At 40.5% G+C, this 25856-nt stretch overlaps 1 protein-coding gene and 1 pseudogene across 6 annotated transcripts in view; both read left to right on the top strand.

The window, feature by feature from the left end:
* The window catches only part of MCTP2 (multiple C2 and transmembrane domain containing 2), a 261080-nt gene that overhangs the window by 216862 nt on the left and 18362 nt on the right, over positions 1-25856 (top strand). For 3 of the 6 annotated variants that reach the window (XM_086365352.1, XM_086365345.1, XM_086365351.1), the window contains 3 exons: positions 870-992; positions 3881-3922; positions 20370-20479. In XM_086365352.1, coding sequence (XP_086221478.1) covers positions 870-992; positions 3881-3922; positions 20370-20479 — 275 coding nt within the window. Of the gene's footprint in view, positions 1-869; positions 993-1175; positions 1382-3880; positions 3923-8295; positions 8542-17040; positions 17711-20369; positions 20480-25856 lie in introns of those variants that run through there. The other 3 variants (XM_086365348.1, XM_086365346.1, XM_086365347.1) reach the window with 3 other exon arrangements.
* On the top strand, positions 16089-16216 carry LOC147349779 (U4 spliceosomal RNA; annotated as a pseudogene).

The following is a 25856-nucleotide window of genomic DNA, read 5'->3' on the forward strand; positions in this document are numbered from 1 at the left end:
GGGACGACCCAGAGGGGAGGGTATGGGGAAGGAGGAGGGAGGAGGGTTCAGGATGGGGAACACAGGTATACGTGCGGCAGATTCATTTCGATATTTGGCAAAACTAATACAATATTGTAAAGTTTAAAAATAAAAAGAAAATAAGTAAAAAAATAAAAATTTTTAAAGAGATTTCAGAAAACTAAAGTTTTTATCCAAAGTATTTGAATTTTTCAGCACTGGCAGCCTGCTTGAAAAGGAATCATTCCCCCTGGGGCTTCCCGGGTGGCAGTGGTAATAAAGAATCCACCTGCCAATGTAGGAGATACAAGAGACAGGGGTTAGATGCTGGGGTTGGGAAGATCCCCTGGAGGAGGAAATGGCAACCCACTCCAGAATTCTTGCCTGGGAAATCCCATGGACAGAGGAGCCTGGCAGGCTACAGCCCATGGAGCCTCAAAGAGCCGGACACAACTGGGCCACTGAGCACAGCACACGGCCCTAGTTCAGATAAATCTCACTCTTGGTAAAATTTGGCCTGTACCCTCTTAGTGACCTTTGGATTTTCCATGCTGTGTACTTTACCTATATTCTGGTATGCCAAATCCAGCAGCAAAAAACTAAATGAGGTTGGTAGAGTAATGAGGTTTCCAAATATGGGAACTCTGTTCCAGAGTGTGATGGGCCAGCTCATTTCTCTGCCTTCCTCGTTCTGCTACTAGTTCTAAAACTGTGCTAATGATCCTGTGTGTGTGTGTGTGTGTATTTTAATCTACTTGGAACTATACAGAGAGTGCTGGGTTTAATCTCCTGAAGTCAGTGAGTAGGAGCTGACAATTGTTCCCATACTGTTTTTGCAAGCAATCATTTGCTCTTTGTCTTCCAATCAGGTGTTTCTCATTGCTGTCTGGAATTTTGAACTCTACATGATCCCTCTGGCTTTATTGCTCCTCTTTGTCTACAATTCCATCGGACCCACAAGAGGGAAGGTGGGCAGCATCCAGGACAGCCAGGTGAGCACAGGTTCCAATAATTCTGACAGTTGATTAGAAAAGAAAATGTGTTAGCAGTAAACCACCGCCACCAAAGCGTGACCTGATGCGCTGCATTTGAGACTCGGAGGAACAACGATGCTCATGTATTCATGGTACAAGGAAGATATTCATCGTGTGTAATCTGGAGTCTTCCTTCTACAGCATCTGTGTTCCTGTGTCTCGGCCTGCCTCCTCAGCATGAGTGAACCATCTGGTTTTTCGTCAGCATTTCCAGGCAAGCAGCACCTGTCTGGGTGTCCATCTGGTTCTCTATAGAGTTCCTGGGAATAAGATTCTCCACTTCCCAGGTGGTACTAGTGGTAAAGAACCCACCTGCCAGTGCAGGAGACATAAATAATGCAGGTTTGATCCCTGGGTCATAAAGATCCCCTGGAGGAGGGCACGGCAACCCACTCCAGTATTCTTGCCCTAGAAAATACCATGGACAGAGGAGCCTGGTAGGCTGCAGTCCATGGGGTCGCAAAGAGTCGGACACGACTGAGCGACTTCCCTTTCACTTTTCACTTTCATGCATTGGAGAAGGAAATGGCAACCCACTCCAGTGTTCTTGCCTGGAGAATCCCAGGGACGGGGAGCCTGGTAGGCTGCCGTCTGTGGGGTCGCACAGAGTCGGACACGACTGAAGCGACTTAGCAGCAGTAGCAGCAGCAAGGCATGTTTCTGGTTTTATTTGGGGTGGTGGGAAATGAGTGTAAGACACAGAGTAAAACATCAGACAGACTCAAAATTCTGTTTGGTTTTTGATCGTGTAGTTCAGTAAGCATGTGCTTGTATCAATAGTGAGGCGCCTGAAGATGCTAGAACCAACTAACAAATAGCCTTAAAATACAAGTTTATGTAAGGATTAAGTTTCACGGAGCTACAAATGAAGAAGCTTTTTACAGAGAAACCTCTGATGTAAAAGTGCTGTGTCAACTAACATTTTAATAATTTTAATCAGGTTTCCAGTTATATATATGATGTACCTGTTTATAGCATGTGTGTGTGTGTGTGTGTGTGTGTGTTTGTAGTCAGGTAGGGACTTTCCTTGTGGCTCAGATGGTAAAGAATCTACCTGCAGTGTGAGAGACCCAGGTTTGATCCCTGGGTCAGGAAGATCCCTTGGAGAAGGAAATGGCAATCCACTCCAGGATTCTTGCCTAGAAAATTCCATGAGCAGAGGAGCCTGGCGGGCTACAGTCCATGGGGTCGCAAAAGAGTCAGACACAACTGAGTGACTACTTTCACTTTGATACATCTGTATGGGTTTCCCAGATGGTGCTATTGGTAAAGAACCCACCTGCCAATGCAGGAGACATGAGAGACCTGGGTTCAGTCCCTGGATTGGGAAGATCCCCTGGAGGAGGGCACATAACTCACTCCAGTATTCTTGCCTAGAGAATCCCATGGACAGAGGAGTCTGGCAAGCTACAGTCCTTGTCTGTGTGTGTGTAAGTAAATATGAGTACGTAAGTGTTCTTGTGTATATATGTGTATAAATGTGTATATGTGTGTGTGTATGTGTATGAAATATTTTTTAATTTACTAAACATTTTGTAATTCATTATCTATTTTAAACTTGGTAACATAACCCTGAAGGAGTCAAGAACTACTATTTTCATTTCATGCTTGATGCAACTAAGGTTCAGAGTGGCAAAGTTATTTGCCCAAAGTTGCACAGCAAAACAGGGCTGGGACTAGGTCTCCGGCTGAAGACTTTGTCTCAAATGAAGACCCCTAATTACAGAGTTCTTTCACCCCGTAGCAGGTTTTCGTTGTATTCATTTTTATCCTTTGTTATCCATTTGCTCTCATGGAACATGCTTGTTGGTTAGTTCTCCAGTATCAGTAAGCATTCCACAGACCGCATGGTGGCATTTGTAGGAATTCGAGGAGGTAATTCAGTACCAGCCCTGCCTGAAGGAATTGCTCAGTGGTTTATGGAGGACAGCAGAGTACTGATACTTCAGAGTCACTCCCTTGTACAAGCATGATGTTGACCATTCTTTTTTCTGTTGGGACAATGGCAGCTAATTTGGTATGTCTGAACTTTGCAAGGTTAAGTGGAAAGGTAAGTGTTTAAACTGAAAATAGACCTGAGCTTTCTGGTATACCCAGTGTTCTTTCAGAGCTCCCACATCATTGGACTGTGTACCAACACGTGCTAGCTTTTAAATGTAGCAGTAATATGATTCAAACGTACCCATTAACTAGCCAGGATTTCGAAACGAGTTTGGAGAAGCCTCCGTGTGCAGCGCTGCTAGTGCTGTGGCCCCGGAACTAAAGGCAGGCCCCCCTTTAGCCCAGATCTGAACCTGGAGTTTCCTTCCCTCATCTGCGCCACCCCTCCAACTCCAGAGCCCAAGGAAAACAATAATACTGTATAGAAACCTGTATCTTATTCTTGAGATTGATTACATTCAGACTAATGCATTTTCTACTGTCTAATGTTTCGGTAATGGCCCCAGAGGAAAAGTGCAGTCATTATAGCAATGAGCCCAGCACAAACGGAGTATGGTGTTCTCAGCCTTAACACAGCAGCTGGTTCATTTGTCAAGAATAAGAACAAAACTGTTTACAGAAGGTACAACTCGGCAGTGTGGTTTTTAAAGCTGGCTCCTTTCAAAGGGCACTCGCCTAATGGCTTTATTTATAGCTAACAGTTTTATGTAGATTATGCATATTGTTTACAGTCTTATTTCAGCATCTTTTAACTTTCAAAGGGTCCTTTTTTAAGAGGGTACAATGTGTTTCAAAAAGACGAGTATTTCAATGATGTAGGAAAACTTGAAGCCTGGGTATGCGTGTGTTTGTACTTGGTCATTTCAGTTGATGTTGTATTTACACACTGTGGGTTTTCCTTGTAGGAGAGCCCTGACGTGGATGAGGAGGACGATGAAGATGACAAGGTGGGTGTACCCCAGAAAGGACGAGAAAGGCAGCATGAGTGCTTTTGGTAGATGGCATTCTGGTAGATGGCATTGAGTCAAGCTCTATTGTATCGTTTTACCACCATAGGGTAACCAATATAGTGATCAAATTCTCATAATGTGTAAAAGTTATCTCTTTTTCAAGTTTTAAGTGAAGATGAAAAGAGGTGCGATACAAGGAATAACTGAAACGTTAACCAGGAGTCCTGTCATTTGAGGCAAAGTTTAGCCTTTCCCTTGGTGGATGAAAGGTAGATGAAAGGTAGTCCAGGAAGTCAAAAGTAAATCACGTGCAGTCGCTGTTCCTTGAGGCTCACGTCTGCACTCTGCGGGGTGGGTCACCCGCTTCAGAATCTGTCACTTGCCCAGCTGTTGCTGGCATCGTTTTCAGCTCTACGTCGGGGTACATCTGTCCTTTCTCTCCTCCTGGGAGAATCTCTCAAATCTGCTGCTTTGTTGTCATTACGCTTTCAGACAAACCTTCTGGAATAAAATGGAAAAAAAAAAAGTAAAATGCCAAATGAGATGCTACGAGCTTCACAGTCGCCCAGTCCCCTAGATCCTGTAGGTCTGCAGGGCTCTGGGCAATAGCGTGTAGAAGGTTGACAGGAGAGCAGAGGGGCGAGAGAGGGAAAGGGAAAAGTTAAGGATCTGATATAAAATGTGCAGGAAACAGAAATGAACTCAAAAACACCAACTTCATGACACAGACAGCCTTAAAATCCATCAAGCGAGCAGGATGGTTTTGCCCATTTGAGGGAAGTTGGGCAGATTACAAAGTAAATCTTATTTGTTGTGCTAAAATGATCATTAAGAGCAAGCTAATAAAGTGTGCCTTTTTAAAAAGAGAATCGGGACCCTTTCAAGAATGAAAGTCCCATGACGCAACTTTCTTCTTGATGAATTGACGTGAGTGGCTTCTGAGTGATGTAAATCCTTGAACATTAAGAATAGTTAAAGCTAGGGACTTCCCTGGTAGCTCAGTGGTGAAGAATCTGTGTGCCAATGCTGGGTTCAATCCCTGGTCCCGGAAGATTCCACATGTTTCAGAGCAGCTAAGCCCACGCACTGCAATTACTGAGCCTGTGCTCCAGAGCCTGTGCTCTGCAGCAAGTGAAGCCACCGCAGTGAAGACTCAGTGCAGCCAGAAATAAATAAATGAAGTTATTTTAAAAAGTAGCCACAGTTAAATTAATGTGCCTTAGGGGGTGTTTCCCCAAAGGAGACACGGTTCAGTTCAGTCGCTCAGTCGTGTCCAACTCTTTGCGACCCCATGGACTGCAGCACGCCAGGCCTCCCTGTCCATCACCAACTCCTGGAGCTTGTTCAAACTCATGTCCATCGAGTAGGTGATGCCATCCAACCATCTCATCCTCTGTCGTCCCCTTTCCTCCTGCCTTCAACCTTTAATGAAATTATTTTAAAGCTACAAAAGGAGTAATCATCAATTTTATTAACCAAAGGTTGGAATTGAGGAAGCTCTCTTTCTCTCTGGCCAAGTCTGTATAAACAAGGCACCTATGGATGAAGACGTCACCCACCCTAGAGAGAGCATTGTGACTGTGGGGCTTTATCCCCCCTAAGAGAGAAATCCAACAAGAAGGTAATGAATGAAAGAGTGGGTCGAGTAAGCAGGAAGGCAATAAAGTCATCCATGAAGGGATTCCAAGCTCCCAATGCAGGGGCCCCAGGTTCAATCCCTGGTCAAGGGACTAGATCCCACATGCCGCATCTCAGAGTTTGTATGTGCTGCAACTAAAGATCTCACGTGCTGCAGTGAAGATCAGAGATCCCTCATGCCACAGGGAAGACCCAGTGCAGCCAAACAAAAACAGTTTACAAATATCAGCCATGAAAGTTCAGAGCAGTGGTTGGCATGATCTCACTTTCCATTGTGGTACCTTAAGGGCTGTCTGGGGGTGTGGAGGGAAAACCACTTGGGCTGTGATCTACATGGATGAACCTGGGAGCTCTTGTAGTCCTCTAACTAAGCATGGCCCTCCTCACAGCAGATACGTCAGCCCACCCACACTGAGGATGTTGGCACTGGGGTCTCCACGCCTCCTCCAGGGCAGTTCCATTCTTGAGATACTTTGATTGATGGTAGTATATTTGTAGGGCCTTTAATAGCACTGTATGGCTTTGTTTCTTTTGCTTACTCAATTTCATACTTCTGTGGAGACTTCCTTTTGCCTTTTTATACTGTTGATGGGGTTCTTGGGGCAAGGATACTGGAGTGGTTTGCTGTCCCCTCCTCCAATGGACCACGTTTTGTCAGAACTCTGTGCTGTGACTCGTCCGTCCTGGGTTGCCCTACACGGCATGGCTCGTAGCTTCACTGAGCTCCACAAGCCCTTCGCCACCACAAGGCGGTGCTCCATGAAGGAGGCCTGGCGTGCTGCAGGCCCCATCGCAACGAGTGGGACACGACTTAGCGACTGAACAGCAACAACATGGAAACTTCTGAAGGCACAGGTCTGAAGTGAAGGGTTGGCTTCTGTTTAGGCCTCTTCTGCTGAACACAGGCCTTCTGTTGGGAGGGGAGACTGACGCACTGCAGCCCTTTTCCGCATCTCTGCCCTGTCACTTCTCTAAGAGATGTGAGAACTAGAGGGACTTTGAACTGGAAGACCTCCGGAGCACACCTCCACCTACAGATTATTAGGCTTTATTATTTCTTCTCCATGTAGAGCAGCGTCCACACCCAGAGCTGGTCCCTGAAGCAAGGAGGCCCTGGGCCACGCCCCTCCACGGAGTGCTGACTCCGGGGGCTTCCCCACAGCGCCCTTCTGGCTTCTGTTGTGTGTTAGACATGACAGACGGGCTTCTGGGAACTGTAACACACCCAGTGAGAGATGGACTGTTTACAAATTATAAACATCCAGCCGTCTCCTTCCAAGCCAGGAGAGGAGGGGAACTCCTTTCTACTCAAACTATCCATCTTGAAAGTGACACTCCTTAATTGCCAGCGCCCCTTCCCACCAAATACCATCACGGACAACCGTGGAAGATGAAAGCGTGCCGGGGGCCCCTTGGCACAACTTCCTCGGGAGATGGACGTGTTCCCATATTCTGTCTGTCTCCGCTGCACAGACCAGGACGCGGTCTGGGGTCTGTCATCCTTTTATTGTCTGAACAGGGACGGCTGTAAAATGACATCACCGTAGCCTCTTGCTTCTTCTCATTGTTAAAAGTCCATGTTAATGTCCTGTATGTTTTTCGAAACCAAATTAGACTCCGCAGTTTTGCCTTGCTTTCTTTGGTGGGCTTTCAGTTACAACGTAGAATGTTCGGGTAACTAGTTTTTTAGCTTTTAGGAAGCTAAAGGTACAAACTCAACTTTGAAGAGAGGAAATCTTTCTTAGACCTGATGGCCCCATGCAAGAAATTGCTTGTTACAAGTATAGTTTGCTGGGGGCCCCAGAACAAACAGATAATGGCTAAGTTCAGCCAACAGCAATCAGCTGACATTTCCTATTTGTATTAGATTCCGTATGTGAAATTCTTCTTTGTGGACCTTATTTGTATGGATGGATTACAATGAAAATTGCATTAATTTGCTACACAGTAAAGGTCAGTAATTGAAGCATGAACCAAGAAACCATTGTGTAAAATGCTGTATCCCATATTTAGGAAAGGTCAGGCAAAGCAATAATATCTTGTTTTCATTGCAGAAGGTATAAATACTTGCATTAGCGTTTGTTTCTTTTTTCCAGCCCAACAATCACTTGTATAGAATATTTCAGGATTTACTATTAACAACAGGAAGAAAGAATAATAAGGGCATGTAGTAAAGAAAGCTGCCTGTTGCTGTCATAAAGACACTGCATCATGATGCCCGCATTGTGGCTTGGTTGGTTTTAACTCAGCTGTCAGAAATAGGATTGAATCAGCTGTTTGAGATTATCAGTGAGTTCACAGTTGCTTTACAGTGTTTGGTGGAAGGGGAAAAGATCCTTCTTTCATGTCAATTATGGGTGAAAAACATGTGGAGCTTTTCCTTTAAGAAAATAAGAGACTTACATTTTTGTGGATCGATGATTTTGTAATGAAAGAATGTGAATAGATACTATAGCCCTATCCTCTTTTCACAAATTAGGAAAATTTTAGTATGTTATATTTCACAAATATACTAAAATCTAAGTATATTTAAACAATCAATCCTAGTTTTACAAATGATTTTTTTATCCTCCCAAATGATTAGTCCACTCATCACCACCCAGGTAGAGCCTTCTTAGAGAGAGAAGGAAATGTGGGTACATTTAGAAGCTCTTGTGAGTTCACTTACGTAGTCCTTTGGGTGAAGTTGTTCAGGGCCAGCATGCCTTATTCCCTGTCTTTCCTTGTTCCAGAAAGAGAAGATGGCCTGTAGTGTCTCAGCCAGGGAAGACTGTCATTCTTGGAGGGAGTCTCCTTGCAATTTAATAGTGAGAGTAGTTTTGTTTATGATTCCTTTGTGCCTTCTTAAGCATGTCCAGAACACAGCAAATTAGTTTGATTAGTGATTTTTTTTTTTTTAATCTGCTGACTAAGTCATGGTACTTTAAGATGGTGTGGTATGTTTAAGAAAATGAAAAATCAGATAATATCTTTGAAAAGTTAACTATTGAATACACACACACATACTTTCAGGGCATCTACAGTCTATAAACAGGACATATTGTAGAGAACCTTATGGATAATTTTCAGGGGAATAAAGTAAATGGTTGTTCTGATGTAACTTCTTTTAATTTGAATTAATATTATTTTCAGTGATGAAGTGATTTAATTGCTAACATTCCTACCATACCATCTTACTTCAAAGATTTTAATATTAATATGGATTCCAGCCAATTCTTAAATACGTTTATACATGTTTTGAATTAAAAGGAATTGGCTTCCTTATTCTTACAGTCTTTTCCCTGACACGTTGACTTGCTCAGATCCCTTTTAAAAAATCAAACGTCCATCCTTAAGATGTTTGGCTTCATTGCCTTCAGAAAGAACCCAGAAATGTTATTAATCTAATATTTTGAAGCATTATTCAGCCAACTACTCTCAGGCTCACTGGTAGACCCAGTACTTGTGGATTTTCTTTGTGACTCCTACTGTAAAGATTTTCCTTGTATGTTGCTCCCAAATATTGTGAAATATTACCAGACTGTAAATGCTATTTATATGGATTATCCTCTTATTAAGTAATTTACAGTAATAGGCTCTGATGTTATAGAGTATACATCTGGATATTTATCTTGCCATTGCCTAAAATTTTTATATTATGCTAATAGAGAAGACATTGGACATTGTATCTCAGTTATCCACAAGTCATTATTTTCCTGACGATAATAGCCATTCCTCTTGTCTTTACTATTGAAATCCCCTCTGTTTCAGTGTGGTTTGCCCTAAGTCCCCATCAACCAATGAGTTTGCAAGGTAATTAACAGATAATTTACAAAATATTTGATAGAAAGGTAAGGATACCACTATTTTCTCAAGGGAAAATTTGTAATTTCGCATAAGTAATAAATGACATAAAAGCAGTAATTTAACATTAGACCATTTTGGAACTTCCCTGGCAGTCCAGTGGTTAGGACTCCACACTTCTACTGCAAGGGGTGCGGTTCGATCCCTGGTTGGGCCAGTAAGATCCCACATGCTGTGGGACACAGCCAAAAAGTTAAAAAAGAGAGAGACCATTTTGAGTGAGAATTATTTAAATGACCAGATTATTCACATTTGTAGAGTGTTTACAATTTGCAGACTGTTTTTATGTGCTTCAACTCATTCAGTACTCAAAGTAAACTGTTTAATTTGATATTATTTTCCCCATCTGTGAATGAACTAACCCAGGTTAAGAGAAATGTAGCGATGCGTTGGAAAATTTCCCAGCCAGGAGCAAGATTCAAATCCAGTCCTTCTGATCTAAATCCTGTTTATTTTGGACTGTGTTACGCTGATACGAAGGAAACTATTACTTTACTGGCCCGTTTTTCCGCATTATTATTGATAACATTTATGGAGTGTTTGCTCTGCATCTGTGATGGCTCCTTTTTGTCAAAATTTGTAGACTACATTGGGTGTTAGAGATGCAGTGCCTGGGTAAGTCAGGACTGCTTAAAGGTGATATTTGTGCTGAGTATTAGGTGATAATTATTTTATCTTCTACGCGCCTCAGTCCCCACACCTCACAGAAAGCCAGAGGACACACAGCTAATCCCGCAACTGCAGCACACTGTGTGTTCACCTATGAGAGTGACAGTTGGGAAAAACCATCCGCCTGTTGGCCCTGTAACACCATGGCACCCTCAGTTGGCTCAGAGAAACTTTTAAGGAAGTCAGTCTTCCCAGGGTCTAAATTCCAAATAATTGTCTCCACAGTGTTCCCATTTTTCAAAGGTGTGTTTTATCAACATCTTCCTCTTGATGATGATGTTTATTCCTTTTACTTTTTTAGCCCTCTGGTTTGATCCCTGATGAAAATCCTGTTGCAGGCCAAAGAAACCTGTTGATAAAGATCAGTCAGTGTGGAAGGACTTTGTGTAATGAACAGGTCGTGGGAGCAGTTTATAACTGCTTCAAATGATATTGATTCAAAATCTAATCTGCTTCATATTCATTTCCCAAAGCAAAAATACTACCTGAGAAGGAAGTACTCTCCTGAAAGAGGACAGGGATTTTTCTTCATTTTAAGTGTACCATGAAGTAGGGTGTGTGTGCGTGTGTGTGTGTCCGTCCATGAACACAGGGCATATCTCATGGGAAGAAACCTTAAAGACAGTTCCCAGTGTATTAAGCCAGATTCCTGGAGGACAATTTTTAATCTCGTATATCAGAAATATTACTTTTTATTCTTTGTTATGACAGATGCTGAGAGGCTTCCCCCTCCCTGCTAAATGCCACTCAGTCTATTTCTGATGTTTATAATTCTTCAAGTTCTCAAGTTGCAGGCTTTTAATATTCAGTGGGATGAAGTAGACCAAACAGATTCCCATTTAAAATCTGAAGTCATATTTCTGCATCTTTGCTCTGGATGGTTTGCATTATTGGGATGATCCTAAGATAGAAATGTTGCATCTTTCCCTTTAGGGGATCCTGGGCATCCTGTGACAAATACTACCCAATTTTTAAGCATGTCACAAAGATCTTTCCTGATGTGGTAAATTTTTAGGACTATCTCTTTGGTTATGCCTAGGTAATTAGTAGAGAAAGATTTTCTTGACTCAGAACATGTTTGAAAGATTTAAAGTAACACACTGATTATATAATGAATTCTTAGCTGTAAATTCATTTTGATGGTGTTAATTCTCTCCTAGAGGCTCAATTTATTGCACCTATAGTGCTGTGCTCTTTGGAGATATTGGGGAAGCCAGCAAAGCCTCAAAGAAGGAAAAATCCACTGCCTGATTTATTCATTTATTTATTATTTATTGGCTTTGTTCTTTAAAGAACAACCATGCTGCAACACAGGCATATTATTTGTTCTTCATTTAGCTGTCTCTAAAACTTAGCTGAAAGACTCAGTGGGTTTTTTTTTTTTTTTTTTGACATTTTATAAGCAAATGGTCAATGAAAAAAATAATACTCTTAATACATTTTATGTAATAATATGTATTTTAATGTTACAGAGTTGGAATTTGTAATTATTTTCCTTGAAATTATTATAATAGTTACATTATTTTTCTTATAATCATTCTCTATAGCATAAAACAAAGGATCCTTTTGAAATTTGAGTTCTGGATCTGAAAAGTTCCATGCTTTCATCTCTTCTGTTACATGGTGATACCTATTTGCTCATGAAAGTGTAAGGCACTCAGTTGTGTCTGACTCCTTGCGACCCCATGGACTGTATGTAGCCTGCCAGGCTCTGTCCGTGGAATTCTCCAGGCAAACACACTGCAATGGGTTGCCATTTCCTTCTCCAGGGGTTCTTCCCAACCCAGGAATCATGAAGTAGACCCTAAATCATGTGAATTTTATCTGTCCTTGGTGTTTTCTGAAATTCGCATGGAGAAGTAAAACCCATTCTTTCTCAAATGTAGGAATCTAAAAATGTGCATGCAGCCGCAGTTATCTGGTTCACTGGTTTAATCGCACCAGTGGCCATCTCTGTTTTTATTACACATTTCCCTCTATAAATGAGAAGGCTTGTATGTTAAGGAAAAATATAAGCACATGTAATAACAGTTTCCTCTTCCTGAACGAGCCACTATTACTCTTCCCAGACAATTTGGTAGCAGCAGCAGATGGAACGCTGTGTTTGCTAAACTGCGTTATCACCACGTCCCCTGGTTCAATCTGAAACGTGTAAATAAAGCCAGCGTGGTGCAGATAGAACCGCCAGATGGTCTTTCATACGACGCAGGGCAACATGCGTGCACTTGTCCTGGGAGATCCTTGCTTTGGAAACGTAAACGAACCCCAGGATTCTTTAAGCTAGACAAAGGTGATTCTTTCCTTTTCATTTCTTTGCATTCTCAATGGGCAAGGACTTGACATTTATGAAGCACCTGGAGTGTACCAAATGCTTGACATATGATAGTTAATTCTCCAAACACTCCAATTAGGGTCAGGATTATGATCCCCTTTTTCAGATAGCAGAATTGTGACTCCAGAAACCATTAGGAACTTGAGGTGTTCACAATGCTAGTAGGTGACAAGACCAGTGTTGAACTCACTTTCTCCTGACTCCATAGCCTGTGATTAATAAAATATGCAGACCTGAGAATTTGGTACATCTTAAGTCCCCCCTACCCCCGCTGCAAACTTTTCATCTGTTGTTGTAAACCCTGGCTACTTCAGCTCCTAAATAAGAATGGATGCATTTTATTATGTTGTAAATTATGGTATGTATTTTTTGCAAGTTGCACATAAAGTTTGCTAAAATGTTTCACAAGACAAGTTTAAAAAGTAAGAATGGAAAGAAATGTTTTTCTCCAAATATTTTCAAAAAGCGTAATTTAACATGCATTCTTATGAAAATTGGGCAAAGAATACTGGAAATGAACATTAGATAGAAGTATGTAACTGAATAATATGTCTAAGAACCATGTGTTCTATAGTAAGTTGAGAGCCATGGACACCAAAGAAGCAAATGACAAAAACAACAAGTTGAGCTGAATGCCTCGCCTTTGAAATGTCCACACTTGCTCTGGACTTAATGATCCTGAACTGGGAATCCATTGCCACATATATGTGGGCACAGACACCTCACTTAGCCTCTTTGGACCTTGGTTCCCTATTAATGGAAATGTAATATCAAAGACCATATAACATGTCCATTGGTATACCAGAAGATATAATTAGAGAAAATTCCCATCAAGAGTAGTTGGTTTTCAGTCGCTAAGTTGTGTCCAACTCTTTTTGACCCCATGGACTGCAGCACGCCAGGCTTCCCTGGCCTTCAGTGTCTCCCAGAATTTTCCAGCTCATGTCCATCCAGTCAGTGATGCCATCCAACCATCTCATCCTCTCTTGCCCCCTTCTTCTCCTGCCCTCAGTCTTTCCCAGCATCAGGGTCTTTTCCAGTGTGTAGGCTCTTCACCGTAGGTGCCAAAGTATTGGAGCCTCAGCTTCAGCATCAGTCCTTCCAGTGAATATTCAGGGTTGATTTCCTTTAGGATTGACTGGCTTGATCTTGCTGTCCAAGGGACTCTCAAGTTTCTTCTCCAGCACCACAGTTTGAAAGCGTCAGTTCTTTGGCACTCAGCCTTCTTCATGGTGCAACTCTCACACCTGTACATGAGGACGTTGGCTATAAAGGTAGCCTTTGCAATATAGAGAGTGAAAAGAACGTTTGCTGCTAGAGTGATGAAAAGGATAGAGGTGTGATGCAAATTGAGAGAAAAAGACAGTAGTTGTTATGGACTGGCATCCCCTGGAAAGGTCTCATGGAGACCGGGAATATAAGTTGGACCTTTAAGTCATTCTGCTGGAGTTGGGAGGCCTGAAATCTTCTCTTTAACCCTAAGCACTTGTTTCCTGGGTTGATGCAAATGATCTTTTGATACTAATATAAACCTGATTTCCTCTGTTCTTCCTCTTTATCCATTCATTTCTCCATCAAATACACACTGTCTCAGCACTAAGGATGTACCTACCACAGTTGTTGGTACTGAGAGTACAAGCTGAGGTAAGGCAGTCTGGTCTTATCTGTTGGCCCACCAATTCAAATAGGGCATAGGGGAACAGGAGGCTCTTCTAACATCTTTTTAAAATTTTGCTTATTTATTTTCGACTACTCTGGGTCTTCATCGCTGTTCACAGCCTTCCTCTAGGTGTGCCTAGTTGGGTGCATGGTCTTCTCACTGCAGTGGCTTCTCTTGTTGCAGAACGTGGGCTCTAGGCACACAGGTTTCCGTAGTTAGTTACACAGCGCAGGCTTAGTTGGCCCACGGCGTGTGGAATCTTCCTGGACCGGGGATGGAACCCATCTCCCCTGCATTGGTAGCTGATTTCTTAGCCACTGGACCAGCAGAGAAGACCCATTTCTTCCAGTGTTAATGAAGCACTCAAGCTATGTAAACGTAAATAGCGTCTTATAGCATAGAAGCTACCATGCCCTGTTGAATACACAGATTCATTGCCCAAAGGCAATAAAAGCCACTCAGAGAACAAAAATGACATTTACCACTAATCATGAGAGTACCTGCCCTCAGGTGAATTTTTCCCTCTCATATATGGCTAGCATATGTCATGTGCAGAGATTCTAGGGAGAAGGGTAGAAACTTCCACAAAAGAAAAAGCCTTTTTCTCCCTGTCCAAGAATACTTTGGACACGATTGGTCCCTTACTGTGCTAATGAATTTTAGGTAAAACTGATTTAGGTTCATCACATGCCCCTATTTATCCAAATATTTCCATTTACTGTTTTTATATTCCCCCTTTTTTAAAAACTCAGTATTATATTTACTGTTTCCATTAAAATAAGCCAGGACAAGCTGCTCATGCTTTCAGTTTGTGTTTTCAGTCTCTACTATAGTCTTTACTAATAGCCTAGGATTTAGATGTCAGTTACAAGGGTTCTTGGGCTTCCCCGATGGCTCAGCAGGTAAAGAATCTTCCTGTAATGCAGGAGACATGGGTTCGATCCCTGGGTCAGGAAGATCCCCTGGAAGAGGAAATGGCAACCCACTCCAGTATTCTTGCCTGGAAAATCCATGGACAGAGGAGCCTGGCAGGCTCCAGTCCATGGGGTCACAAAGAGTCAGGCATGACTTTAGCAACTGAGCGTTAGTAGAAGGGTTCTACAGTGAGAACTGATACCAGGTTAAGTCCAAGCAGGGATGACCCATCTATTTTCCTGATTCTTTCTAAATAAAACTTAGCTTTAAAGGAAGGCTTTTGAGTGGTCCCTGATAAGACAAAGTGCTCTTAGGCAATTGTGGAGAAGTATGTGATGACCCCAGTGTGCCAGCCTGTGGTGGCAAGGTCACTGCCCAGGGCCAGTGAGATGCATAAAACGTCCAAGCAGCCAGGTCAGAGTGCTCAGTGATGAGAAAGATGGGAAACGACAGCAGCTATAGCATTGATATATAGTAAATACATACAGAATTTAACCAGTCCTGTGGATAGGAGAATAAAAAATAGTCTGCACATTTTTACTATGATGTTTTATTTCACTCTTTATTTTTAGTAAATCTGCACATTGTTTTACTTCTTGATGATGCTTTTTCAGTGAGTAAATAATAAAGAGTTGCATGTTTAATGAATAATGATAATCAAGTACTGATAATCCATGTTTCAAGATAATTGTTGATGAACTTATTCACATTTCCTGTCTACCACTGTGACCATGATCACATCACTGATACATGTAAACTTAAGTTGCAAACCTGCTGAAGAGTCTTCAACTGTCAATGGTTATTTTTAGAAGACCACTTCTGGAAACATGGTTTTAAATTATATAGCCCAAAAGATGTGTTTACACATCCTTGTGTGCAGCGTGACTTTTCGTTTGGATCAAATGACTGTTCTTGCACACTTGTCTCATCTTCCATTCCAAAGTTTCCTTATGCATGTATGAGAAAGGGCAAGGTACACGTTAATAGGTTCACTTCAGTAGCATCAGTGTATCAAAGACCCTGTGAAGAGTCAAATGATGCCAGTCTTATCAGCATGCCATCAAATGACTCAGACAGTATCAAGTAAGTTAATTCTGAAGTCTTGTAGCTTTGCACAGTGGCAATATTGTAGCCAATGAGGTTTATCTGAGGGGTGATTACTGCTAATTGAAAACTTTTCCAGTACCCTGCTGTGGCAACCTGAAATGTTATATTTTTTCATCCACTGTATGGAATCAAAATAGAGCTTTTACAAGTTAGTTTTACAAAAAATGAAATCTCTGACATCAGGAATGCTATTGTAAATTTATTTTGAACATGTAGCATTGAGGGTTATTTAATTCCGTAGTGATAATATGAATGCAAATTTTGATGAAGCATAGCACCATGGCTAATAAGATACTCATGTAAGTTGAATGGATCTTTGAAGCATAAATTTACAAGTGATAGATCATGGTACCCTATTATCCACCATTGCATACAGACAAGTGATAATGCACCACCAATTGAATTAGCAGTTGTAGTGTCCACATTTATAAATATTTTATATATACAGAGTTGGGATAGCAACAGCAAAGTTTTCATGGCAAAGGTATGTCAGATATAAAAATACATTTCATTCAGCATGGCTGTGTGCACTTTCTTTTTGCTGCCAGTCATCCATCCATCAGTCTGCTTTTAAGAGTGTTTGAAACCTTTGATGAACTCTCAGTCAATGTAAACATTCTCCAAAGCTATTGAACTTATGTGGGAAAAAAAAAGAAATCTTTTCAGTGTTTGTTGCATTTTCGTCATGTCAGTTGGAAATTTTTTAATCAAAATTTTTGATAACTGAAAATTCTAATAACTTCATCTTTGGGAGCTTTTAGTAGATAGAAATCAATTTTTAAAGAACTGGCAAAAATAACGATTTTTTTTTTCTTTATAAAAGCAAAGGATATTCAACACAAAGCAATCTGTAAGGTGAGATCCTATGCATGATTCGGTGTTTAAATTTACAAGTTACACTTTGGATTATCTCAGTTTGTGGGATTAAAAAAAACTTTTGATTTTTAATAGGATAAATATAAATTCTACCCAGGATTGGAAGGAAATTGAGAAGCCACTTATTTTTCAGCATAAATTTGAAGAATTTCAACTTTAGAAGAATTTGAAAAATTATACAGACAACTTACTTAAAGTTTTATCTTGAAAAAAAAGTTTGATAAAGTTCATATGAATGAATATAGTGACTTTGAAATTATTTGGGCTGAAATATATCCAGATTTTAATATTTAAAAAACAGAATTGAGAATATTCTTCATGTATCACATTTTTATTGTGAATTTTCAAAGTACCTCAGTCCCTGGAGAGAAAGTATTTTTGTAATTAAAATTATGGTCTACAGTAGAGTCAATTAAATATATCAATTTAACAATGATTAAGTGCAACTCTGAAGATAGGTAAGAACAATTTTATGAAATGTAAGTGAAAAGATGACATTAAAGATAATGTTACGTTTGTGGAAAAGTAATTTTGACATGGGACTGTAAACAGCTATAACTAGAAAACCAATTAAATATATGAATATATGGAATGAGTAATCATTCTCATGTATCATTTTACAATTGACATAATATGGGCAAGTTTCTTTTGTTCTTATGTATGTAAAATATATGTTTTTATCTTGAAACAATGTCATTATGAAAATAAAAATGAAATAATTTTATAGATCCACTAATACAATAAAGCAAGTTGTCAGTTGATAAATACTTCAAAAATTACATAGTCCTGTTTACTTTTACTCTTAAAAGTATACAGATATGGTTCATAAATTATCTTGTTACCCTAGATACAGTGAAATTTTTAGCTTTGTCTTTAAATACTGATTATTCAAACTAAAACATCAAATTCATTAAAAAGTGAGAGAATCTTGTGAGAATCATTTATTATTTTGTTGTACTAACCCAGAATCTCTGTATTTGGGGTGTTTCAAGAGGAAAAAAAAAATCAGTCAACTAAAGTAGGAAATTGTTATGAAATGGAGCCACATAGAAATTTGAGTCATTTTCCAAAAAATTGTTTTGACCTAAACTCTATGCTGTTGAAAAGAGGAAGCCACTTTTGCCCTTTGGGTCAAATTCCCTGGTGCTTCCAAATCCTCCTTTAAAAACGTGAATATTTCTGTAGCAGACAGAGATGGGTTTTCACCACTGTGCCCATTAATAGATGTTGGTGGATTGCTGAACATGAATTAAGTTGTTCTGGCAGTATATCCAGTTTTAATACAAACCACTTGAAGAATTAGAGAGTAAGGGAAATAAGAAAGAAAATTGGATTGAAAAAAGTGAAAATGTCTTGCAAGTTTGACTTTGCAAGAGGAAGCAATGAGTATGACCGCCTACTGTACAGGATCATTGGATAAATGGGTGCAGAACAGATGGTGAGACGTTACTCAGACCATCCCAGCAGACGACCTTCATGTATTTATGATATGACAGTGAAAAAAAAATTTAATATACCCAGAGGCTATTTTCAGAGAAGGCAATGGCACCCCACTCTAGTACTCTTGCCTGGAAAATCCCATGGACGGAGGAGCCTGGTAGGCTGCAATCCATGGGGTTGCTAAGAGTAGGGCACGACTGAGTGACTTCACTTTCACTCTTCACTTTCATGAATTGGAGAAGGAAATGGCAACCCAATCTGGTGTTCTTGCCTGGAGAATCCCGGGGACGGGGGATCCTGGTGGGCTGCCATCTATGGGGTCGCACAGAGTCGGACACGACTGAAGCGACTTAGCAGTAGCAGCAACCAGTCATTGAAATCACTGTGAGGTAGTATGTTTTCCTTCCTCCATCCATGGGTCCACTTTGATGGAACAGAGAATACAAGATGAGAATGATTTTTTTTTATATTGTTGCAAAGAAGATTATTATAGAAATTGTCTCTTGGATTTAGAAGATAATTTAGTATAATTCTAACCTAAGTAAAATTTTAGGTAGAAAAAATAAGTTTTGTTAGGTTTATTTGTGATTTTAGGTATTACATATTAGATGTAACAGCTACAGTGACTCAGCTTGGCCTGAGATAAGAAGTTAGTAACTAAATCCCAGTTACAATAGAGTTCATAAGGGAACTAGAATATGGTATCAGAATATAAGATATAGTGTGAAAATGCCCTTCTTTAGGGAATCATCTTTTATCCAACATGTGAGTGATTTCAAGATTAGTTTTATAAGCATTGGCTACCTAACATGGTTAGATCATGGCATCCAGTCCCATCCATCCCTTCATGGCAAATAGAAGGGGAAAAACGTGGAAGCAGTGACAGACTTTATTTTCTTGCACTCCAAAATCACTGCTGATGGTGATTGCAGCCATGAAATTAAAAGATGCTTGCTCCTTGGAAGGAAAGTTATGACCAACCTAGACAACATATGAAAAGCAGAGACATCACTTGGCCAACAAAGGTCTGTGAGTTGAAGCTATGTTTTTTCCAGTAGTCCTGTACGGGTGTGAAAGTTGGACCATAAACAAGGCTGAGTGCCAAAGAATTGATGCTTTCAAATTGTGGTGCTGGAGAAGACTCCTGAGAGTCCTTTGGACTGCAAGGAGATCAAACCATTCTGTCTTAAAGGAATCAACCCTGAATATTTATGCTGAAGGTGAAGCTCCAATATTTTTGCCACCTAATGCAAAGAGTTGACTCACTGGAAAAGACTCTGATGCTGGGAAGGATTGAGGCAAAAGGACAAGGGGATGGCAGAGGATGAGATGCTTAGGTAGCATCACTGACTCAGTGTAAATGAATTTGAGCAGATTTTGGGAGACAGTGAAGGACAGAGGAGCCTGGTGTGCTGTATTCCGTGGGGTCCCAAAGAGTCAGATACAACTTAGCGACTGAACAACAACAACCTAACGTGGGAAAATGCATTTTAAGTGTTCTTTAATCAAAGTAAGGATAATATTCTTAGACAGCTGAATATCATCTGGATGTCCAACATACCCTATTGCTATCTGCTGCAAGCCTTTCTGAGGAACTAACAGAAGAGAGATAAGTAAGCTAACCTTGTGAAGACAGAGCAACTCAAGATCTGCCAGTTAAAGAAGTTACAGAATTCTCTGAGAGAAGCAGCAACTCTACAGGGAAATGAATTTCTTTTTTCTGTGGAGTTCCCTTCATCAGTTCATGATATTGAGATGGGGACATGCTTGCACACGACAAGTGGTCACATCTCATGAGTAGTCAGGAACTTGGGGGAGCCGATAAGTAAATTGTAAAAAATGTGAATTTATCTCCTGAAGTCACTCAGTTACTAATAACCAGGTTACGATAATACTGGCATAATGATTTCTATAGCAGACCAATAAAAATGAAGTAACTGAGTTCAATCTTTTATGTTTCTTAGGAATCTGAGAAAAAGGGCTTAATTAAAAGAATCTACATGGTACAGGATATTGTCTCAACTGTTCAAAACATCTTGGAGGAATTAGCCTCTTTTGGAGAAAGAATTAAAAAGTAAGTCCTGCATTTGTATTATTGTGTTTGGAGTAAAACTGCCATGTTCTTGGACCAGCAAGGGGGAGGGTCTTGGGGAGGGTAGGATCAGAAAATACAAAAACAAACAAAAAACAGAAACAACAGTCTTGGGCCTCTTAACTTTGGTTGGTTGCTTCTTCAGGTTTGTCAGCTTCACAAGGGTGGACCACGTGACCCAATTTATGCTAGTTATCTGAGCATAATTATTAATAGTGCCTTTTTTATTCTCAACATATTCTGGTTTAAGTGATAAACTATAGATTAAAACATAGATTTAATTCTCTAATGGAGTTTCAATTGAGAAAGCCTCTCCGTGATTCATGTTTGTTTTTTGTTTTTTTTTTTGCTTACTTTGTTTTACGCATTGTTAACTCTGTGTTACTTGGTCTTCATTTGATATCCATGAACAGAGAAGGTTTTTTTTTTTTTAATAGTAAGTGATTGCTCCCTACTTTAAATCCAGAGTTGTATCAGCCACGTTGTTCTTTCTAAAGAGCAACTACTGTTCTTATTTTATTGGCCATTCTAGTTTCTTTACATAAAGGACATATTTTTTAGAAATTACATGGGTAAAGAAGAGATTAAAATTAGTACTAAAAGCCAAGTGAAATTTTGTCCATGAAGATGTAGGGAAATCAATAAGTGGTGGTTAACATCAGGAAATATAAACAGCTAATGTGGAACTTTCTGTGGTTACTGATTTTCTTCCTCAGTCACTTATTATAACAAATTGCCCTTGAACATCCATTTATTATTGGCATAGAAAACATGTTTCTTTTGCTTAAAAGGCAGGTTAAAAGTTATCTTTAAACAAGTTTAGTGAGTTTTTATTGAATTTATACGTTATTTTCATGAGCAGTGTCGAGAAAAATTAAGGAGTAGTAGGATTTTTGATCATGTATATTGATACATGTCTGCTTTATCTCTCTAGGTTTCATATAAATTGAAAAATGACTACTGAATGTACCCTCAAAGTTGCTTAGCAAAAATATAAGTGACAGTAAAAAATAGTGCAGTGATGAAGAGGGCACTATAATTTCTCATTCACTCATTCAACTATCAGTGTTTGAATCTCAGGCACTGACTTGGTTTAAGAATAAGAAGTGCATCCAAATTAACAATGACGATAGAAACCAACCAATGTCATGTGCCAGCCAGACACTGTTCTAAGTCTTTGACATGTAGCAACTTCTTTAAGGGGTTATTTAGAGAAATTGGATTAAATGATTCCAACAACCCTGCAGAGTAAGGATTGTTAGTATCCGCATTTTACAGATGAGGAAACTGAAGCACAGAATGATTAAACATGCAGCCCAGATCACACAGTGAATAAGCCATGGAGCTTGGATTTGAATCTGCCTGCCTCACTTTATACTATAGTGTCATTATCCTCTGGATATCTGTTTTGTGTATGTGTGTGAGTGTGTGTTTGCCTTTATGTTTTGTTTTTCTATTGTGGTATAGCTGATTACAATAGTATATTAGTTTCAGATGTACAGAATAATAAGTTTTTATAGATTACATTCCATTTAAGGTTATTATAAAACATTGGGTATATTCCCTGTGTTATACTTGTATATCCCTGTAACTTATTTCTTTTAAACATGGTAGATTGTACCTTTTAATCCTCTCCCCATGTCTTGGTATTCCCCACTTTCTTCTCTATAGGAATCTATTTTCCAATGAAGGGAAAGAACACTAATAAGACAGCTAAAATAACATTGATGCTAGATAGAGGCTAGATGGGATGTGGAGATGGGTACTGCATCCCCGGAAGGATGTAGGGGAGAGAGAGAGACAGAGGAAAGTTCTGAAGAAGCAACAGCTTATCAGCATCTCTAAGGATGGGAAGAGCCAGCTGGGCATAGAGCTGATGAATGGGAGCTTCAGTGGCTGGGTGGCTTTGTGCAAAGGCTCAAAGCCCAAGACTGTGCTCGATGGAGGGAGGTGGAGGGGAAATAGCATGTCTGTGCCACCGGGGACGGATGTGGCGGTTCCTGGAGGTGAGGCAGGTCACACGGGCCTTGAGTGGATGCAGAAAGTCAATGAAAAAAAAGTGAGCAAGAGATGGACTGGCAGGAAAGAAGATAAGAGGATGTGGAGTGGGGGCAAGGCTGAGGACGGAAGGCCATGTCCTTTGGTAAGACTGTCTCCGGGCTTGCATGTCTGTTAATAGACAAATGTGGCTGTTGCGCTGTTGATAATGGTCAAGGAAATGTGTCTGATGAGAAGAGGGCAGAGTGATTTAAGCAGCCCCTCAGCTCTGCAGTGCCTTTTGGCGGCGGCCGTGCCCAACACAGCTGTGGTGGCCATGTCTCGAGACGTATTTTCAGCCATGAACAGAGCACTGTTCTGCCCAGCTGTGACACAGGAAGGCGCATGAGGCTCAACTCCTATTAATTCTTCAGCCATTCATTATTGCAGTGACCTTAAGGTTCCCGCTGGGCATTCAAGCGCAACATCATGTGTAACTCTGTTGGAATTCCATTGTAACTCAGTGCATAAGGACCAGGAAAACTTTTACCCAACTTTTGGCAGCTAGAGAATAAATAAGCATGCTTAAATCTCTCAGAGCGGGCTTCCCTTGTTACTGGCAGAGAAGACCCTGATGATTCTGTATTCACTTGGAGCGAATAGTATTTTCTTTTCTCCACATTCTCCAATTACCTTCTCATTGTATACAGATTTCAAATGTATGTATACATCAGGCTAATATTTGCTTAGCATGTGGCATTTGTATTATCCCAGGCAGCAGACAGGGTGGGTCAAAAGAGTAATGTATATTATTTGTCCTATTACTATGAAGTGTTGGCTACAGCACTGGTGTCCTTGAGTGGTTAGGGAAATCTCCTCTCTGCAGAGAAGATAATGAGATTAAGGTAGACTTAGGACAGGGGAGTCGTCCTTGCAGATGTTCTGGAGTAAGGCTTAGAAGGCATGTTTCTAGGAAGAACTTCTCTGACTCTGAAGTCATGCTGTGAAATATTAAAAGATGAGAAAGCAGGATAAGTGAAGTTTGGATGAAGGTGAGCACAAGCGGAAGGACAAATTGATGTATCTTGTTTTTAATCTAAAGTTACATGTTGAGGGACTTCCTTTGTAGCCTGTTGGCTAAGACTCTGCTTTCTCAGTACAGTGGGCCTGGGTTCAATCCCTCATCTGGTAACTAGATCCCATGTGCTGCAACTAAGACTCAGCACAGCCAAATGAATATTTAGTTACATGTTGAAAGGGACAGAGAATGAAGGCAGAATGACCAGGGGTGAGGGCAGAAGGCCAGCTGTGGGGAGTGAGTTCACAAACTGGGGCGAAAACCATGACGGAGAGCATCCTGTGAGGTAAATCACAGAAGAGTAGTCTGCAGGCTTTTGTGGCCCGTGTCTCTGTTTCTGTGGATATAAGAGTCAAAGGACTTCATTTTTTCTGTGCCTAGGAAATGAAGAAGATAATGACTCTGTTGACACAAAGGTCACCCAGTGTGGTACCCAGTTGGGGGAGGAACTCTAGAATGAAGTTGTTCCCACATTACTGGGTGTTGAGACAGTTATTTGTGGGTTTTGTCAAAGATATTCTTAGGACATGTTAGTGAACCTGAAGAGTTGAATGAATGAAGGAGATTCCTTGAATGTTTTCCTTAACTGAAATGTTCAAGTCGGGCATTCCCTTAGGATTTAATGGAGAGCTCCCAAGTCAGGAAATCCATCAAAGTCCATGAAAATGCTTAACAGATTGTTTAATTTTGAGATATAAAGCTTTGACTTACCAGAGTTCTTCAATCTTGGATGTTCTGTGAAAGACCAGCACTGCAACATATTTCCATGGTAACTGGAGTGAAGAGTCTAGTAAGGTTTTGAGGGTTAGTGCTACTATATACTACTCAATTCAGTTCAGTTGCTCAATCGTGTCTGAGTCTTTGTGACACCATGGACTGCAGCACACCAGGCTTCCCTGTCCATCACCAACTCCCGGAGCTTGCTCAAACTCATGTCCATTGAGTTGGTGATGCCATCTGAGCATCTCATCCTCTGTCATCCCCTTCTTCTCCTGCCTTCAATCTTTCCCAGCATCAGGGTCTTTTGCAATGAGTCAGTTCTTCACATCAGGTGGCCAAAGTATTGGAGTTTCAGCTTCAGCATCAGTCGTTCCAATGAATATTCAGAACTGATTTCCTTTAGGATAGACTGGTTGTATCTCCTTGCAGGCCAAGGGATTCTCAAGAGTCTTCTCCAACACCACAGTTCAAAAGCATCAATTCTTCAGTGCTCAACTTTCTTTATAGTCCAACTCTCACATCCATACATGACTACTGGAAAAACCATAGCCTTGACTGGGCAGAACTTTGTTGGCAGAGTAATGCCTCTGCTTTTTAATACGCTGTCTAGGTTGGTCATAGCTTGTCTTCCAAGGAGCAAGCATCTTTTAATTTCATGGCTGCAGTCACCATCTGCAGTGATTTTTAAAACCAAAAAAAAAAAAGTCTCTCACTGTTTCCATTGTTTCCCCACCTATTTGCCATGAAGTGATGGGACCGGATGCCATGATCTTAGTTTCCTGAATGTTGAGTTTTGAGCCAACTTTCTCACTGTCCTGTTTCACTTTCTTCAAGAGGCTCTTTAGTTCTTTGCTTTCTGTCATAAGGGTGGTGTCATCTGTGTATCTGAGGTTATTGATACTTCTCTTGGCAATCTTGATTCCAGCTTGTGCTTCATCCAGCCTAGCATTTCTCATGATATACTCTGCATATAAGTTAAATAAGCAGGGTGACAATATATAGCCTTGATGTACTCCTTTCCTTATTTGGAACCAGTCTGTTGTTCCATGTCCAGTCCTAACTGTTGCTTCTTGACCTTCATACAGATTTCTCAGGAGGCAGGTCAGGTGGTCTGGTATTCCCATCTCTTTAAGAATGTTCCACAGTTTGTTGTGATCCACACAGCCAAAGGCTTTGGTATAGTCAATATGCAGAAGTAGATGTTTTTCTATGTTTCAAAGTTCTCCAAGCCAAGCTTCAACATGAACCATGAACTTCCAAATGTTCAAGCTGGATTTAGAAAAGGCAGTGGAACCAGAGATCAAATTGCCAACATCTGTTGGATCATAGAAAAAGCAAGAGAATTCCAGGAAAACATCTATTTCTGCTTTATTGACTATGCCAAAGCCTTTGACTGTGTGGATCACAACAAACTATATAGAGCTACTCAACACTAAAAAAGCTTAAGATTATGGCATCTGGTCCTGTCACTTCATGACAAATAGGAGGAGAAAAGCTGGAAGCAGCAACAAATTTTATTTTCTGAGCTCTAAAATCTCTGCTGAGGGTGACTGCAGCCATGAAATTAAAAGATGCTTGCTCCTT

Source organism: Bos grunniens, chromosome 21 (assembly GCF_055505025.1).
Source record: "Bos grunniens cultivar Pamir isolate PY7600 chromosome 21, Bosgru_T2T1.0, whole genome shotgun sequence".
Lineage (NCBI taxonomy): Eukaryota > Metazoa > Chordata > Mammalia > Artiodactyla > Bovidae > Bos > Bos grunniens.